Here is an 18,452-nt window from a genome sequence, read left to right as displayed (position 1 = left end):
TATAAGATTTTAAATAAAAACAGAAAAGATAAACTGCAGTGGTTTGAAGAACTGGCATCGAGGGCACAACAAGCTGCAGACAGTGACACAGTATTATTATTATTATACATCACACCTCCAGGGAGTCCAAAGACTCACCAAGGGAGAGCATGAACTCTACGTCTCACTACTCCAACCTTCATCATCTAACACCAACGCCATCTACCACCAGTGCTTTCACAGACAATCGTAAACATCCATGCCCACGGCAGGATTCGAACCCCCAGAGTTCGAATGTTAGTGTCAATAGAAGAACAATTGGAAAGGTGGAGAAAACATTTTAGTCAAATTTTGAACAATAGCAGTGATAGAATACAAACAGAAATAAAAATACACAGTAGATGATTTAAAATTGATACCAGCCCACCATCTAAATTGGAGACAAAAAAATCTATTAAAGAAATGAAAAGTGGGAAAGCAGCAGGACATGATGGTATCACAGCAGAGGTTCTAAAATCTAACACGGTTACAGATATGCTCTACCCACTATTCCAAGATATCTGGAAAAAAGAGACATTTCCTAAGGACTGGGATTAATTCCTAAGGAATATAGGATTAATAATAAAAATACCAAAGGAAGGAGAATAATTTGCTGTTTGCGGATTATGAAAAAGCCTTCGATTCCATTCCTAGAGATTGTGTGTGGAATGCACATCAAAACAAATGAATGCCACTGAAAATAATAAACCTCAAACTGGAAATATATAACAAATTCCAATTCTAGGTGCTGCATGATGGATATCTTATACAACCCTTTCAAACTGTATCTGGAGTGCGATAAGGATGTCTGCTATCTCCCATATTATATATACTGGTGTTAGATCTAGTTCTAGAACAGACAGCAATGAAACATGCCAAAGAATTATCATGGAAAATAAAACTTTGGGTGATCTAGACTATACAGAAGATGTCTAATTGCTCTCACATACATGCAGATATCCAAAACAAACAAACCAACTACATTACAAGAGGAATCACTGAAAGTCGGTTTGAAAATAAATACAACAAAAAAAAAAAAATAGAAAAATCTAAACTGTTTCACATATCTCGGCAGTGTTTTATGGAGGAGCAACTAGAGGGGGTTGACGTAAGGATTCAAAAGGCAAGAAGTGCATATTGCTAAACTTAGTGGAAAATATTCGCATACATACAAAATTAAAAATGTTACATGCATGTATTAAATCAGTTCTTTTATATGGATGCGAAAAGTGGCTGGTTTCAAAGAAAATACAAAGAAAACTACAACCATTCATACACCGATGTCTGCAGAGCATACTTCGAATTTGGTGGCCACCAGGGCCGATTTCATCATTACGCGAACCTAGGCAATCACTTAGGGGAGTTAAGATTTCGGGGCACCAGATTTTGCTACATAGTTCGGAGAAAAATTACAACCTTCGAAAAAAATTAGTAAAACCTTGATTAATAATTATTTTTTTTATAAGTATCCACATGTGTACGTGTTCTTGTGTGAGTATGACAAAATATATAGACAACGTATAGGGGTGCCTAAATGTTCTGTGCCCAGGGGCATCAGATACTCTCGGATCGGCCCTGGTGGCAACAAATCATTAGTAACGAAGACATCTAGAAAAGAAAGAATCAGCAAAAACCTTGAAATCAGAAAACGAAAATTTAGATGAAATGGACGTGCACTTAGGAAAGATTCGTCACGCAGCTCTGGAATGTAATCCACAAGGAAAGAGAAAGCGTGGCCGTCCTAAAAATACATGGAGGAAATCGACTTTAATAGAATGTGAGAAGAGTTTTGTTGAACCAAGACCAATAGCAAGGATAAGGAACCGATGAAGATCATTTACAGACTCCTAATAGAATCTGGAAAGAAGAAGCGTAGCTCTGTTAATGGGAAGTCTTGTCTTAGCTATTTACTTTGTTTCTATAATAAAGTAACTCTAGAATTGGATAAACGTAATGCCTATATTGTTATATATTTATTTCGCCAAAGCATTTGGCAGAATACCGCATGTGTATCTATTAAGTAAGCTAAAACTAATGGGAATAGGTACTGGATTGTTGAGATGAATAAAAGGGTAGTTGTCAGACCGACTTCAGAGAGGCGAGCAGAGTCAAAGATCAAAAAATGTGACCAGTGGTGTTCGAGTAAAGCTCTGTTATTGGGCCATTGTTTGATCTGTATATATATTAATGATATTGGAGACAATTTACAGTGATATTCAGTTATTTGCTGATGATGCTATGTTGGTAAGAGCTATAGTACATAAAAACGATGTAGCGATTCTAATAAATCATTTGAATCGGCTGTCATTGCGGTCAAAGGATAATGATTTTTCTTTTCATGTGGCAAAATGTCAAGTTATTCATTTTGGATAGAAAAAAGTTTGTCTGCATGTTCTGTTGATGGGATTCTTTGTTGAGGCCAGGAATCTGGGAGTGATGGTTGATAGGGACGCGAAATTCGGAGATTATATTGCAAAACAGTTCAGATCGCTATTTGGATGCTCAAAAATATGCTGACGAGTAGAGACCGAAAAAGTCATTATTTTTCTTTATAAGACTGATACTGGACTATTGTGCTCCTATTTGGTCAGGGGTTTCTTGAAGATGTGAAGGTGGTTGAGAGGATTCGCAGGCAACTAACCAAGATGGTTGCTGCAGTGGGGATTGTTCCGTACGAAGATAGATTGAAGATTTGTGGGTTACAAAAATTCGCAGATAGAAGAAAGGTGACATGATAGAAACATTCAAGATGCTAAAAGGGTTTTTTGAATGCAGCTAGAGGACGTTTTGACAGGTAGCAAGGGAACAAAATGGCATTATTGGAAGTTGAGTAAAGTGTCAGCGAAAATGTGATCTAGATTTTTTTTTTTTTTCTTTCCTACAAGGGTTGTGAATGAGTGGAATGGGTTGCCCAAGGTGTCAGTTCAAGGAAAAGTATGATGCACTGTGTCAATAATGGTTATTTTCTATTCCCATGGTGAACTTTTAGTAGCATTGTGGTGGCATGACAGATGTATTGTGAATGAGATTTGTCACGGCCTGGTATCACTGAGCTGATACTAGTAATGTGAAATTCCTGAACTTATAATGGCTGCAACGTAAATAATAGCAGTTATTTAAGAGGGGAAAATGCATCAGTTACAACGTATCCTCCTGACGGGAGGGAATGTTCTTCCTCACATCCAAGCATTAAATGCTCTATCTGCAGCCTACTAACAATACGTTTTGTTTGTAGGTCTGTTGAGGGGAAAAAACCTGCTACCTTCAATTGAAAAAACCCATACGAAGATTCCTTTCATCCGGTTGTTTTCAGAGTGGTACGATTTCTAGAATGGTGTATATCTTCAAACAACATGCAAAGGGATTTTTATTCCAAATTACACTTGCTCATTTTTATTTATTTTGTGTGTATGTGTGGGGGGGGAACTAACTTCTGAAAATCCAACTTGTCATTAATTTAACAACTTTATCTTCATCACACGATCCGTCAGATATCATACCTATGTCAAAGCATCCGTAGCTCAGTCGGTATAGACGACGCCCTTTGGTCGGAAAGACCTGGGTTCTATTCCCATCAGCGACGTGAGAAACCTGGTTCTCTTTCGACGAAGGCAAGTTATCCGGTCTCATACGGGGGGTAAGGGGTTGTCTCCCCCTCCCCAGACTATCCCCGAGAACACGCATTTACAGACATAGGACACACCGGGAGTCCTAGGGCTAACCATCTTATCCTCTGGACGGGTACGATTTGGAAGGCTAAGGACAGCTCCGTCACAGGCCGCTAGGCATAATGCGTGAAAAGGAAGATCTATGCCATTTCATTAAGTAATCTTACTGAAATATAAACCATATCTTATATCCTATAAGCTTACTTTGCTCCACCCCCTTCTGCTTATAAGCTTACTTTGCTCCACCCCCTTCTGCTTATAAGCTTACTTTGCTCCACCCCCTTCTGCTTATAAGCTTACTTTGCTCCACCCCCTTCTGCTTATAAGCTTACTTTGCTCCACCCCCTTCTGCTTATAAGCTTACTTTGCTCCACCCCCTTCTGCTTAGCTTATTATAGATCTACCTTGTGAAATGTTCTATGCTTATTTTGTTCATGTTATGTTGAAATTACACACATACACATATAATTTTATAATATATCTAGACGTCCGGTCTGTCACTTTATTTATACATTCTGCAATCTGTATGAGCTGTTGATTTTAGGTTTTTATTTTATATATGCATATGATTACCCCCCCACACACACACACAAAAATTTAAATAAAATGATAGAAAACGTCATTGTTTAAAGGGAACATACCTGATCCATGAAAAACCACTATACATTCTGTATGAGCTGTTGATTTTAGGTTTTTATTTTATATATGCATATGATTACCCCCCCCCACACACACACACAAAAATTTAAATAAAATGATTGAAAACGTCATTGTTTAAAGGGAACATACCTGATCCATGAAAAACCACTTAATGCCTCTTATTCTCTTATAGGGAGTTACAAAAAATAAAACCGATCATAAGGCCGTGCGTTTAGCCAAATGATTACAAGCTTCGCAACCATATGCCTGGGAAAGGAGTGTCCTGCATTCGATTCCCGTCGCTGACGTGAATCTTGGGCGTGGACTGCAGGGTTTTTCTCCTCCTGCAAGCAGGCAAACCAGCCTAGTGAACATATGCTTCTACAGACATAGGATACCTCTCCTTTAAGGAGTAACCAACCTATTCCATAGGATTTCGGTTTCGAATGCCTACACCGTAAAAGATGTAGGTCTGCACGTGAACGTAAATCAGGACTGATCACAAAAAATTCTATAATTTCCCTAAAAAAAAAAAATATATATATATTGCAACTGTAATGTGCACAACTATACTGTTCTCTTTATGGCATGAAACTGAAAGGTTCGTTTTCCAAATTTTCCCTAATTTAATACATAATACATATTAACATTACGTACAGATATAATTTAATAGATATTGTAAAAACACGCAAGCTCCAAAGATAGTTTCAAATCATGTTTGTCTCTGTAAAGCTTATGCCTCATCCTCTTACTGCTTTTCTATATATAACAAACCTGAAAATGGAATCTCTTATTTCACTCTTGACAAGAAAAGAAAAATATATTTCTGTAAGTCCATATCAGACATCTTAAATGCCTTTTATTCGTGCATATATCATAATCCAAAAAAAAAAAAAAAAGATGGTGTGGAAGAAAGTCATGACTCTAGTCTATCAAAAAATCCTTTCACCAGACAGGCGTAATCCAATTCCCCTTACTCTCGGGTATAATGAAAAACTTGACTTTAACCACATCGACAAACAATTGACAATTGACATTTGTCTTTAGGGGTGAAGCAATATGCTTTTCATATTCCCCGCTATCTGTCGTGGTTACAGTGAGGGTAAAATTTACGAGCAGTTTGCTCGCCCTGAATGGGCATTGAGATTATGTATCGCTATAGGAGGCTAATATAGTTTTTGGTCTTCTATATTTAAATATGTCCGTTGGCTCGTATGCTGCAGCTTGTTGAACCAAATCGTTGGGATGTGTGGACGTCTTTAGAAAAAATTTGGCAGCTAAGGATTGTAGATAAGAGAGAATATAGGGAATATTTGTGTCTCTGTGGAGTTGGCTGTTTCTAACATACCACGGGGCGTTCAACATCATTCTCAAGCACTTGTTCTGCACTCGCTGTATCTTAATAATGTTAGTATTAGAGGTGTGGCTCCAGGCTGGAGAGGCATAGGTGATTATAGGACGAATCGACATCTGGTATAGCTGCAATTTGATTCTGTTGCTGAGTTTGCTATTTCTATTAATTAGCGGGTAGATCTGAGCTATGGCTTTAGATGCTTTAGCACATGCAGACTTGATATGTTGGTTGAAAGATAGCTTTTTGTCGAGAATCACACCCAGGTAATGTTTCTTTCTGCCAGGGAATTTTAGTATTGAATAGTAACACATCTCCAGCAGGAGACATTGGCCTTTTTGAGAAGAGAACCGCTGAGCTTTTCAGGGGATTGACTTCCAATCTCCACTTGGAGAACCAACCCTCCAGCTTTAGAAGATTTTCTTGAAGCTTTCTAGTAACGAAGTGGGGTCTGAGAGATCTGGTTAGTATTGCCGTATCGTCCGCATACAGTGCTAAAATGGAAGTCATCGGATTGTGTGGGATGTCTGACATGTATACAGAAAACAGCAATGGAGCCAGTAGAGATCCCTGCGGCACTCTAGCAAAGATATGGCGCTGGGACGATGTAGAACCGTTAATTTTAACTTGCATTGATCTATTCTGAAGATATGAACGGATTAGATGAACCATTTTTAGTGAGATACCGGCTGAGATAAGTTTGTGCAGGAGTCCAAAATGCCAGATTTTGTCAAATGCTTTATATAGGTCTAGGAATACCGCACCTGTGCACTGGCGCCAGTTGTAGCTGGTGGTGATATATTCCACAATTCTGTGGATTTGCTGGGTAGTACTATGGTGTTGTCGAAATCCAAACTGTTCTTTAGGGAGGATGTCTAGGAGTCGTGAGAGGATGACCTTACCCAGATTGGAGATGAGACTGATTGGACGATAATTCTGCGGTAAGTGTGGGTCTTTGCCTGGCTTATGTATAGGAATCACATCAGCCATTTTCCAGGTGGAAGGAAAATAGTGAAGTCTTAAGATTGCATTTATTATATTGGTCAGATGCACTATAGCTTTTCGAGGCAGCAGCTTGATCACCCTGTTTGAGATGCTGTCTGGTCCAGGAGCTTTATTGTTCTTAAGTTTTTTAATAATATCATATAATTCAACAGGTGATGCGGGTGCAATATGATCGGCACTGGTGTCCGGGAGGTTTAGTGCATGCCTAACCTGTCATCGACAAACATTACGTCCATATATATATATATATATACATATATACACACTATCTACCAAAATAATTGCCAACCACCCGTTAATTGAAGTTATGGAACGTTCCAGGTTAGTTAATAACAAATAAAAAGCGGTGAACAAGATAGTAGAAAGCAGTATTTCAGCTTAACAGTTGAATAATGTAAGCATAAGCATACGTGAATTCAGTGAGAGAGAGAGGGGTCTTCTTGGGCTGTCATATTGGTGGCATTGCCGCTTAACTGGAGCATCCAAAATCAACGGTTAGCGATGTGATCAACAAATGGGATCGTGCTAGCATCACTAGTGCAGGAAAACACCCAGGGTGGCCGCTCGAAAGAACAGGAAGGTGTTAAAACGGGTGGCACGCAAAAACCGGCACAGACCATCCGTTTCGAGTTGCAGAGTGCCAATAACGCCATGGCGAGCACTAATACTGTACGAAAAGAACTTCTAGGTTTCCACGGCACACAAGCCAACCACCACAGCAACGAAGAAAGCAGCTGGCCTGGTGCAAAGAGTAGGTGAAATGGATAACGGATTGGTGGAAAATGGACTCTGGAGCGATGAATCAAGATGATCCTATTTTCAGTCTGATGGCAGCCAAGTGAATGCTCGTTACCACAGTATGTTGTACACAGTAAAGTTTGGTGGCGGTGGAGTAATGGTGTGAGGTGCATTCAGCTGATTTGGAATGGAAACACTGGTCGTTGTCCATTGTTCCATGAAGGCAGCTCAGACCTTGATATTCTGGATGATCAGGTGCTGCTGACACTGGAGTTTTTATGGAATAGACCCAGCTTACTATGCTCTATGCCACAAAGCTGCAGCTGTTATGGAATGTGTGAAGAGATGGGTGTTAAACACTACTCTGCACTGTGTAGAGTTCTGACCTCAACACCTACAGGACAAATTGGAGAGTTCCAGAACAGCTTGTCCTCGATTTAAAACTGAACTCGATGCTGCTTTGATAGTGGCAGTGGCGTAGCTGTGGGGGGGGAGGACTGCCCCGGGGCAGCACTTTTCATGTGAGACAAATTTATTTTTCGACGATTCTATTTATGTTAACTTAGTAAATTTATTACTTAATTAGTTTTCAACAACTATAGTTGTAAGCTATATGTATGGGGCTCGCGCGAGCCTTGTTAATTTTTTTTTCTCAAATTTGAGAGGCCCTTGTTCATTTTTTCAAAAGAAAAAAAACAATTTTTTAAAAATATATTTATTTATTAAGCGACAAACACATACAGTAGCCTAACAAACAAGTCTATTCGGCAATGTATAGATTACTTGGAATTATTGTTTCAACTCCTCTATAACGAATGCGCCCAAGTTTGAAAATAAAATGGGCTCCCTTCTGGTAGCCAATCGTGTGGCAAAACCGTTATCACTTGAAGTATAAATAAAAATGAAAGAGAAATAGAGTATAACGTATTTCAATATTATTGTGTTTGGTTATTTATATATAGTCATAAAAACTTCTATAAACAAAACAAATATAAACATTTATATTTGTTTTGTTTATAGAATAAAACAAATATAAAACTTTTATAAACAAAACAAATTTATTTTGTTTATAAAAAAATGCGAACTATTGCATATGTGTGATTATAAAAGATTTTATTATATTTTGATAGTTAAAAAATGTTTCTTATGTAAGATAACAGATGATTGTGTGCAAATGTTTAGATCATGAAATATTTGTTTCATGATCTTAAATTTAAAAATGATAGCCTTTACAGGTTGATTGTCCCCTCATACTTTTTGATTGGCATTTGTACACAAGCTGTATTAATAAGTTTGTGTGAAATAGTTTTTTTTTTTTTTTTTTTTTTTGCTCGACGATGCCAGCCCTTTGTTAAAATTTCCATAGCTCACAACTAAAATATAAACATAAACAAACATGAAGTGTTTTAATTTCTTTCCCTACGTCGTTTTGACTTTGTAATATTTTTGGTGTATATATTGAGAGGGGCGGCAAAAGCTCTAGCTACGCCAGTGGATAGAGGAATGGAGACACATTCCACCGGCTGCTTGAGGACATTGGTGGAAAGCCCCCCTCAAAGGGTACAGGAACAAAACCAAAGATGGACATACCTGATATTAGGGTTTGTCTGCTGGTATCATTTGTAAATTGTCCAATTATTGGTAGTAGGGTATGTCTCCCTAGTTTATAGCTTGAATCGAATATTTTACTCGATTGACTAGATTTGTGTATTTCAAATAAATCTTTTTTTTCTTTTTTTTGCTCAAATTTATGATTGATTTTTATTGACAGATAAGATAGGAGAATTAAGAAAAAAGCACGAAATGACAATGGATGAATTTCGAAAGGTTCGTTGCATACATAAAGCAAGAATGACCCAGGATTTAGAAGAAAAGTTGCAAGCAAGAAGAAACCGAAGAAATCAACAAAAAGACCAGTTTACCCCTGTCTCAATCTAAGTTACAACTAGCTACATCATATACCAAGTGAAGTAAACATACTGATGCTTTTCAAATTATGAAAATAAAATGTCCCACCCCACCTTGTCTGCTTAATTTATGTGTGTGACATGGATCGCATCTTTTGTTTGGCATTTTCAACGATTGTATAACCTTATAGTATTTTATTTTCTAAAAAACGTCTGTATTATGTGGATCTAAAATGATTCCACTAGTGAATAAAATGTTTACGTTTCTCTAGATACTTCTGCTACTCACGATAAGGTTTAAATTATTTTGCATGAATATTGATACGTTATCTTTGATATAATTAAAATTTTATTACATTTCTTGCAAGGACCTGCATTTTTTAACTTACAGATGGTTACTATAATCTGAATGCAGTACTGGAATCAACATAAACTAACTCGACTATAAAAAATCCTGTTATAAATCGAACTTACTAAATAATATATATGTATATGATATGATGGTACCAATTACAGTACGTCCGACTAACAAAAAGGAAGCAAGAGGGGTAGTTTAGCCCAACTTTGTTTTTGAGGATGAGTCACTTAGTCATTAATAATTGGCCAACCACTACCAGGAAGAAGAGTACGGCAGACAACTGCTGCTGCTATCTCGTACCCAATCCTAAATTCATATTTATGTATGCATGTCTCTATTAAACATTAAACAAAAGATACTAATTTAAATACATTATAATTGGCATACTGAATTGATACACAAAGTAGTTCAGTGGAAGTGACGTTTGCACCCTCTGCGTAGCGACTCTCCACTATATTTCACCCTATTTACTTCCACTCACTAGACGACCTCAAACTCACTGCATATGAACATTTGCTTTCATGCATTTCTATCCTAACTGGACATAGAAGTATTATTAATATCCGACCGTCTTTCCTAATACAGTATACCGGACCTCAGTCCCAGTTACAAATTCGGACTCTGGTTTCACTAAAGCTAACAACCTACACCACAATGTAATCAAATCAAACTCATTCCCTTCATTTGTATGTGTGTATATACACACACAGGTAACCATCGTATAACGCGGTCTAAAATTGTAGTAAACCTTTATTTCATGTTTTTCAACGCGCGACTTAAAAATCAAATTTTATCTTCGTTAAATTTGTCTGCCTGTATCCGGCATGTAATTATAAGTAGCGAATTTGTAGTAGGAAATACCTTTCAGCATGCATGTACCTCAATTGTTTACCATATAAAACGTTTATTGTTGAAAATTATCGTTTCTGCCAGGAAAGTGTATTAAAAATCATAAGTGTGCTCATCTGAAGCTGAGCACTTTATTTTCTGGTGAGTTACATAGAATATGTAATGCTTGCTTTTTTTGTGTAAAAAATTACCTTTATAGTAATGGCCACAAACTGCAACGAAAGGGTAAAACCAACATTGAAAACAAAATTAAATTCTCTCGAAGAAAACGATTCAAAATCTTGGATCGATCGAAAAATCAGGAGTTTTTCCAGGGACTTTGAATTTAAATGAATCAACAATTCGAACAATATGAACATAAAATCCGAGAACGTGTTCATTGCTGGGTCAACGATAAGTGCAAAGCGTGTTTGTTCGATATTCTAATGGAAAAATCTGATTTCGATAGATTGTACCTCAAAAGAAAATTCCCATGGATGGAAATATTATTAAACAAAAAACTCTCAAAGTTTATAAACATTTAGTGCAGACCAGGTGTTCAATGCGGAAGAATCTGAGTTATATTGGGAAAAAAGTGCAAAATCACACCTATATTTCGAAAAATGAAAGATCAGCTCCTGGATTCAAAGTTTCCAAAGATAGAATTACTCTGTTTTGTAGTAATGCATCAGGTGATTACATGACAAAACCAGTGTTTATTAACCAATCCTCGTGCTATGAAAGATTAAAATATGCGCTATTTTAATAAATTAAAGACTTAATTCTGTATATTAGCCAAGTAAATAATAGTTTAATATCCGACGTTTCACTGACTATCTGTCAGCATTTTCCTAACAAAAACTAGTTTCCTAGTTTTTGTTACTTTCTATTGCTTAGATGTCTATCCTCTGAAAATGCTGACAGATATGTCAGTGAAACGTCGGATATTAATAAACTATTATTTACTTGACTAACATACAGAATTGTCTTTAATTTATTAATACTAGTGGTCAAGAAAAAGGTCATAATATGCACTATTTTATTTTGCCTAAAACATTTATGCAATATGTGCAATGAGGTTCAAGTACAATTTGTAATTTTTATACTTTCGTAGTTTGTTTTCTTAACTTACATGAATTACCTGAATTAAATAGACATTTTTTTTTTTTGTTGGATGTCATTGTTTATATAATTAAAAAAAAATTTCGGAACACAACCCTACTTTTTATGTGATCTGAGCCTCGCATAACGCGGCATTTCTGTGGAACCTAGCATCCGCGTTATGCGAGGGTTACCTGTACTTATTTATGTACATCTAACTTTGCTTGTCTGAGCTGGTCAACTTTTTTTTGTCCCCTGACATTGAAAAAGGCCGAACCCAAAGCGTACATTTTCACCCCTTTGCCTACCATAATTGAACTTACATTCTTGGTATTCCTGACTTTTCTTCCCTTCGATGTCAATTAGGTCACGTACCTCAATGCCATATCCAACTTCATTTCTTATAGCTTTCTTGCTTCGGAAAAAACCGTTTCACTTACTGACTGCTTAACCCCTTAACATACAAAGCCGTCTGTGACACGTCTTTTGTTTTTTGCACCGAAATTGATTTTGAATTTTTGTTTCACATATAAATACAACCGAATACAGACGCTAGACAATCTTGTGCTTATTTCCTTTCAGCCGAGAAAAGTTGCCAACAGCGTGTATCGGCTATTTCGTTTGCACAAATTCATCATTATTTTTCAAATAGAATGAATTTCCAAAAAATTGGCAGAAAAACGACCGCTTTCTGATTTTTAATTGGTACGTTAAGGGGTTGTCATTATTTCCAGTCAGCACTACCATGCCCTTTACCTTTTCTGTCACATCATTAATTTCCTCCCCTCGTGACTCGCCTAGAGCAAATTTCACGATTCACCAATACTTTTCCCTACTTATTCACATTAACCTATTTTTATTATTCTTAACTTCACTGCTTTCCCACCTCTTCTTGCTGCGATGGTTTTTCTTGTTTTGAATTTTCCTAGCCTCTCTTCGATTTTCTAGTCTTAATCGGCATATTTAAAATGTCAAGTTATCAACATTGATGCTACGAAAATTTTGCACAACGGGACAAATATTCTCTATTCGACATAAGTTAACTTGCGCCTTTCCGAACTTTAAAATCGCCCGTATTACAGCAGCTCTGTAATTAACTATCTGGACCTTTTATTGCGATGAAAAAACGTCTCTACAGCATAAACATAAATTAAAAACATTTATCCTATCCTTGGATTTGAGATCTTGTGCATGCACACATTACATACATACATAACGTGATAACGAGTGCATTTGCTTCTACTTATTGAAGCATTATTCTTGCCAGTTTAAGTTAATTTTTGGCTGCTGTAAGCAATCAAAAATAAAAACCTGAACTTTCAACTAGTAATTCAAAGCATACGCAAGAATCGTAATTTTTAGTACACCACAGAAAAATGTACCAAACTGCAGCAATATTAAATTATGGCTGATATGACAATGGAATAAAACCACAGATCACATTAGCAAGTGGTTATCCCTTTAAACTAATCAAAGTTCAAAACACCATGTGTTTGGGCTTTGTAAACTACATTAAATTTAGAAAATTATGGTGCTATTTCCACTTTGCACTTTCCTTTATAAAGTTCAGAATATAAAATGAAAAGTTTTCAAAACTAGAACTAACTGGCAATTAGCTGAAATTATGTTTGAAGAACTAGCTCATTTCTTCAGTAGTTAAAAAAAAAGTGTCACTTACCAGATATAATTTGGACCAACCACGTTTTGGTTGGTCAACTAGGTTAACAAACTTCCTTCAACATTTATAGTGCCACCATTTGGCTGAAAAGACCAGGATTGAAACCTTCCTAGAATGTGACTGCATTTATACTTCATTTGACTCAAGATGTGTTAGCCTAGGACAGCAACTTTTATTCTTAAATAAGCTGAAGACTGAATGTTGCCACATTTACAATTCCATTTTTATTGGCAAATCAAAATTATGTATTATATCTGCTGTTTTAGGAAACAAAAAATAAATGGAGGCAATTACACAATGATACTGCAAATATCCTTGTTTTTAATATTCTACTAATTTTGTGAAATAGGTATACTGACATTTATGCAACAGTTCACTAACTGGAAGGGTAAAGATGAAATACATTTCCAGATGATATTTCATCTCAAAATATGTTTAACTCGATTCACAAGCTCTCCAGAGGATTTGCTGGAAGAAAATGACAACTACATATCAGCAGTTAAATTCCCAGATGCCATTTTTGGAGCCAACATCAACAATAAAAGTTTAAAACAACTCCTTTAAAAAAGTACGATTGTTTTAATTTGCCCAATAGTTGGGAGATCTTTAAAACCACTTTCAGCCAATGTAAACTCCCCTGCACCTTATCCCTCTCTAATTTTATGTATATATAATTAGCAAGAAAAGCTTCAAATGAAAGCAATACATTTGCAAGTTAATTTATAGCTGCCTGTGTGTGTGTTTGTATTTCATGTTATGCACCCAATGAAGTCTTCTAAGACAAAACTAGTTGTATGCTTAAATAAGGAATAAACTATTTCTTAAAATAGTATTTTTTCCATTCTGGTATACACACACACAGGGTGAAGGAAAAGTCACTTGCAGAAGTGTTACAAGTGGCCAATGCTGATCATCCACTGAAAAAGGTAGGAATAATGTAAGTACTGATCAATTTCTAAATGATTTAGCTACTAGCTGAAATCATTTTTTCAGACTGCATTAACAAATGCACCAAATAACTTCTGCCTCATTCTGTGAAGAAAGCAGTGCACATTAGGACCATTATGATTTTAATGGTTTACACTGTTTGAAATTTTTTCTAACCTTTCAATGGTGTGTGCGCGCACACACACTGTAATCAGCTAGCATGTTATATTACGCAAGTCAAAGTCTCCCAATTAATAAATGGCTGATTATGAATAGATTTTTAAACTTATGCTATTACAGAATTCAATGCAGTTTTCAAATTGTTAAAAATGGCAGAAAAGCAGTCTTACATTTACTGCAGATGTAAATGCTTTGGCAGCACTTGCAGTCCAAATGGTCACCAATCCATTTGACAAATAGTGATACTTTATTTACTAGTTTTTATCTTCAAATTTTACTGCTCAATATGCTTTCATCAAGTACAAGAATAAAATTTTACTAATCAATTTATCAATATTTCAGAATATTGTCACTCTTCTGATGACCACACCAACATTTACTTGAAAAACAAGATTGAAACAATATTCTAATCACAGAATGTATCCTTTAGCTGATTAAGAGTATTACAAAATTATACACAATTTCAGTTTCTAACCCCTCTGAACTTCATTTATTGACTTGTCTGACAATAAGTTGTAAGGCATGGTATCATAATCTTAAACTCATTTAGAGTATTAGCTATAATACTGTAATCAGCTAGCATGTTATATCAGAAACATCCATAAAATAGACATTTGTGAGAATCTACAATTTTAATCAGAATTTAATGGGAGGTTGCAATTTCAAGTTCTTGAGTAAAAATGTGGAAAACATCAAATAAGTGAATGGAAAACTATTTGTTTAAGAAAAATTCATTAATAATCAAGTAGCCCTACAACTGCCAAAACCAAAATGTTGATGTCATAAGCATATTTTATTTCCACAATTACACTTTTCTAATACAAAGGACAAAACCTTACTTTCAATGAACAACTATTTCTACAAATGAAAAATGACGTCTGATAATACAGTGTGTGTGTGTGTGTTCTAATAACTAATAAAAATACCAATGTCTGGGAAATTCACAAACTTTAAAGCAGAGTGGCTGATGAGACATTAATTATAAAAAAAAATAAATTTAAAATCACATCACAAATTAATGATATGCTAAACATGCATTATACAATATACAAAAAAAGTGGAGGAAAACACAGGGGAGTAGAATTATCTCTGTATTTAATGAAACTTTCAAAAGGAATGATGTAATGTAATTACACTTCCAAGTTTTCAGTAGCGCCTAATCATAGGTAGACTATAGCGGTCAAAGCTGCTGCTGCCAATACCAGACATCATGCTACCCATTCCTCCAGAACCACCAAACATGCCTGACTGACCTTGATGGCTAACACTCTGTCCCATTCCAACTCCAGGTTGACTCCGAGAATGATCCATGCTATTACTCCAGCGATCACCTGATGATTCTACTCTCCCCCAGCTATCAACTTTGCTGCCAGAGCCCCACTGGGAACTCATCATACTTGAACCAAAGGATTTTCCCATTTCTCTATCTCCAGATTTCCAGGAATCACCTCTATCATATGGCCGACCACGACCAGGAAATGATCTTCCACTTATCATTCCTTTAACATAGTGCTCTGAACGATCTCTGGAAGTGTCATATGCTCTTGATTCACGAGGTCTCAGTTTCCAATCTCTAGATGCTCTACGATCTGATGAATCCCTTGCAGTTACAAAACGTTCTCTATCAAAGTTTTCTCTTCTTGCTTCTCTAATTTCATGATCCTTTCCCCGTTCATGGTGCTCCACCCTACTCACTTCTCTGTCAACATGATCTATCTCTCTTCTTCTGTCATGCTCAATTGTATGAGAATATTCACGGGAGGTATCTAATCCTTTGTCTCTAACAAATCTATCGCTCCTCTTCTCAGGAAGTTCCCTGTGTTCATAAGACACCCTACTGCGACCATAATCACGTAATCTGAAAAACATAACATTTATACATTGCAGAACAAAATTCAAACCTAACATTCTATGTTAAAGAAATAAATTTGCACTAACCTGCTGTTTTCTATATTTATAGTTAACTATACTAGTTAGTTAAAGTGTACTAATATTAATTATAGTGCACATTTGTACAAGTGCTTCTTTTCTCAAAAATACTTCAAAGTCTAATACCAAATGTAACGAAACATGCAAATATTAAAAGTAACAACTTTCTGCATGATTTTGGGAGCAATGCATCCAAAACTCAATAATGCAAAAATATCCTTTGTCAAAAATTGATCTGCATGAAACACACAATCTTAAGTTCTTACCTTACAAAAGGAATTCAAAATTGTCGAATATTTACTCTGAAATGTAAGAAACTCAAATATTTTGTATCCCTTCAATACATTTGATAGTGTTAAAGATCAAGTGTGTGTGTGTGTGCCCAAAGTGATAAAGCAGTAATTCAAATCTAACTTCATAACGTGAATGATGAGCACAGTAATATCATTAAGTTGTCATTCAATAAGAGTATAATCACTGCTTCACCAGAACTTAGTTTAGCAAAGATCTGGAAACTCAGTTAATTCACTAAACAAACCTGTAGGGAGCATAGGACAGTTCCTTATAGTGAATTCCCTTTAGAATACTATTATGCCTACAAAATGTTAATTTGGACAGGAAATTAAGAAATAACGATGCTATTATCATAACCAATTTCTTAAGTATAAGACAGTAGTTGCTGTCTTATAACAGCATTTGCTGCTATAGTGAGACTTCTCTCCTCTCTCTGTTTATACATTAAGAATGCATTCTCAGCTTTCCCCTTAGTGGCCTATCAGAGTGCAACAACTTAGCTTCATATAAGCATTAATGCTATGATATACTCAATCCTTTCTAAATATCCTGCTTATCTTTTGTTGTGCGTCTTCTCACAGCCACTTCTTGTTTCTTCAGGTGGGAACCAGTATCTCCTTATCACCTCAGCATAAGACCACCTAAATCCTCCAAATGGAAAGAGCCTTAATTACATTCCTAATTGAATCTGAACCAAAGCCTTTTCAAGAGCAGTGCCCATCACTGTTCTCTGTTGACCAGTAGGTGCCAAATGAAGTTTCATAAGAACTTCAAAATTCCATTCATACCCCCTCAACTATCCAAGATTTTTCCAAGTGTACAGGAAAGAGGCAGGAGCTATTTTATTCACATGTGCAAAGTATGTGAATAATTTTTTTTATGTCATACATTATCATAACCAATTATTTTAAATATTTTATCAATCAAAGGTACTTCCCCTTAACAGTACTGGTTAGTGTTTCTAGATAAAATCCTATTTCCATTAAAGTTGCTCATTTTGTAAGGCACCACACAAATACACCATCACCTAATTTACGATGGTACTCAGAAAATGTAACTGCATAAAATTATACAAAGCCAAGAAGTATCAAACACCACAACACTATGTATATGTTCATGCATGTGTGTATTGTCTTAAGAAATACACCTATAAAGTAGCTGCTGGACTTAATTCCCAATCCATTTCCAATCAAGTTTGGTTGTTTCGTGTCCTCTTTTGTAAACTGTTACTGTAAAAATTATAAGTAATTAACGTTCCTGATAGTTCTACTTGGAAAAGTGTGTGACAGCAGAGTAATTCTGTTATCGAATACAGATAAACTGCAAGAAAAATCAATCAGAATCCATCTATTCCAGGTATGTATAATTATATACCTGCTTGAACTGTCTGGTTGGTAGGATACTTCATGATGTCCTGCAGATTTCTTTTTATCTTCCCAGTAGGGATCTGAATCTCTAGCACCACGACCTTCATATGGACGTTTTTGTGGTCGACGTATACCTCCACGGCTGAAAATTAAATATTTTCTAAATAATTTATAGCTTTAGTGGAATCATTCTAAATATTAACCAAAAGAAAATAAGAAAACTTAGCAATCTCGCTGAAGGAAAAAAAAAAAAAAAAAATTGTGTAATGAAACTACTAATGCTGAGGAGTCTAATTCACATTCCTGATTTAATGCTTCATTAAATCTTCCTTTATTTGTAACATAGACTTATAACTATACACCACTACTTTTCGAAAAGGTTTAACACAAAATTTAATATTTAAGCCTTGTAATTATTATTTTTTTTTTTAAATTTTATTAAGTAGCTGCTCAAGAACTTGGTA

General features: G+C 35.8%; 1 protein-coding gene and 1 long non-coding RNA gene across 2 annotated transcripts in view; one reads left to right on the top strand and one right to left on the bottom strand.

Moving 5' to 3' along the window:
- LOC150094176 (uncharacterized) overlaps positions 1 to 9,574 on the top strand; it is a 36,089-nt gene extending 26,515 nt beyond the window's left edge. The window contains exon 3 of the long non-coding RNA XR_016550267.1: positions 9,191 to 9,574. This is a non-coding gene — a long non-coding RNA (uncharacterized LOC150094176). The remainder of the gene's footprint in view (positions 1 to 9,190) is intronic.
- A 4,018-nt stretch (positions 9,575 to 13,592) lies between these two features.
- Positions 13,593 to 18,452, bottom strand: part of LOC150094175 (uncharacterized) — a 108,898-nt gene continuing 104,038 nt past the window's right edge. Inside the window, exons 14-15 of the mRNA XM_090412415.1 lie at positions 17,996 to 18,130; positions 13,593 to 16,256 (exon numbers count right to left, since the gene is read on the bottom strand). Of these exons, the coding sequence (XP_090268541.1) occupies positions 15,545 to 16,256; positions 17,996 to 18,130 (847 nt within the window). The 3' untranslated portion in view covers positions 13,593 to 15,544. The remainder of the gene's footprint in view (positions 16,257 to 17,995; positions 18,131 to 18,452) is intronic.

The sequence above is a fragment of the Typopeltis vanoorti genome, chromosome 22 (genome assembly GCF_054136105.1).
Source record: "Typopeltis vanoorti isolate ZY-2024b chromosome 22, IOZ_Tvanoo_1.0, whole genome shotgun sequence".
Classification (NCBI taxonomy): domain Eukaryota; kingdom Metazoa; phylum Arthropoda; class Arachnida; order Uropygi; family Thelyphonidae; genus Typopeltis; species Typopeltis vanoorti.
The sequence above is the reverse complement of the archived record's forward strand: the minus strand, read 5'-3'. Positions and strand labels throughout refer to the sequence as shown.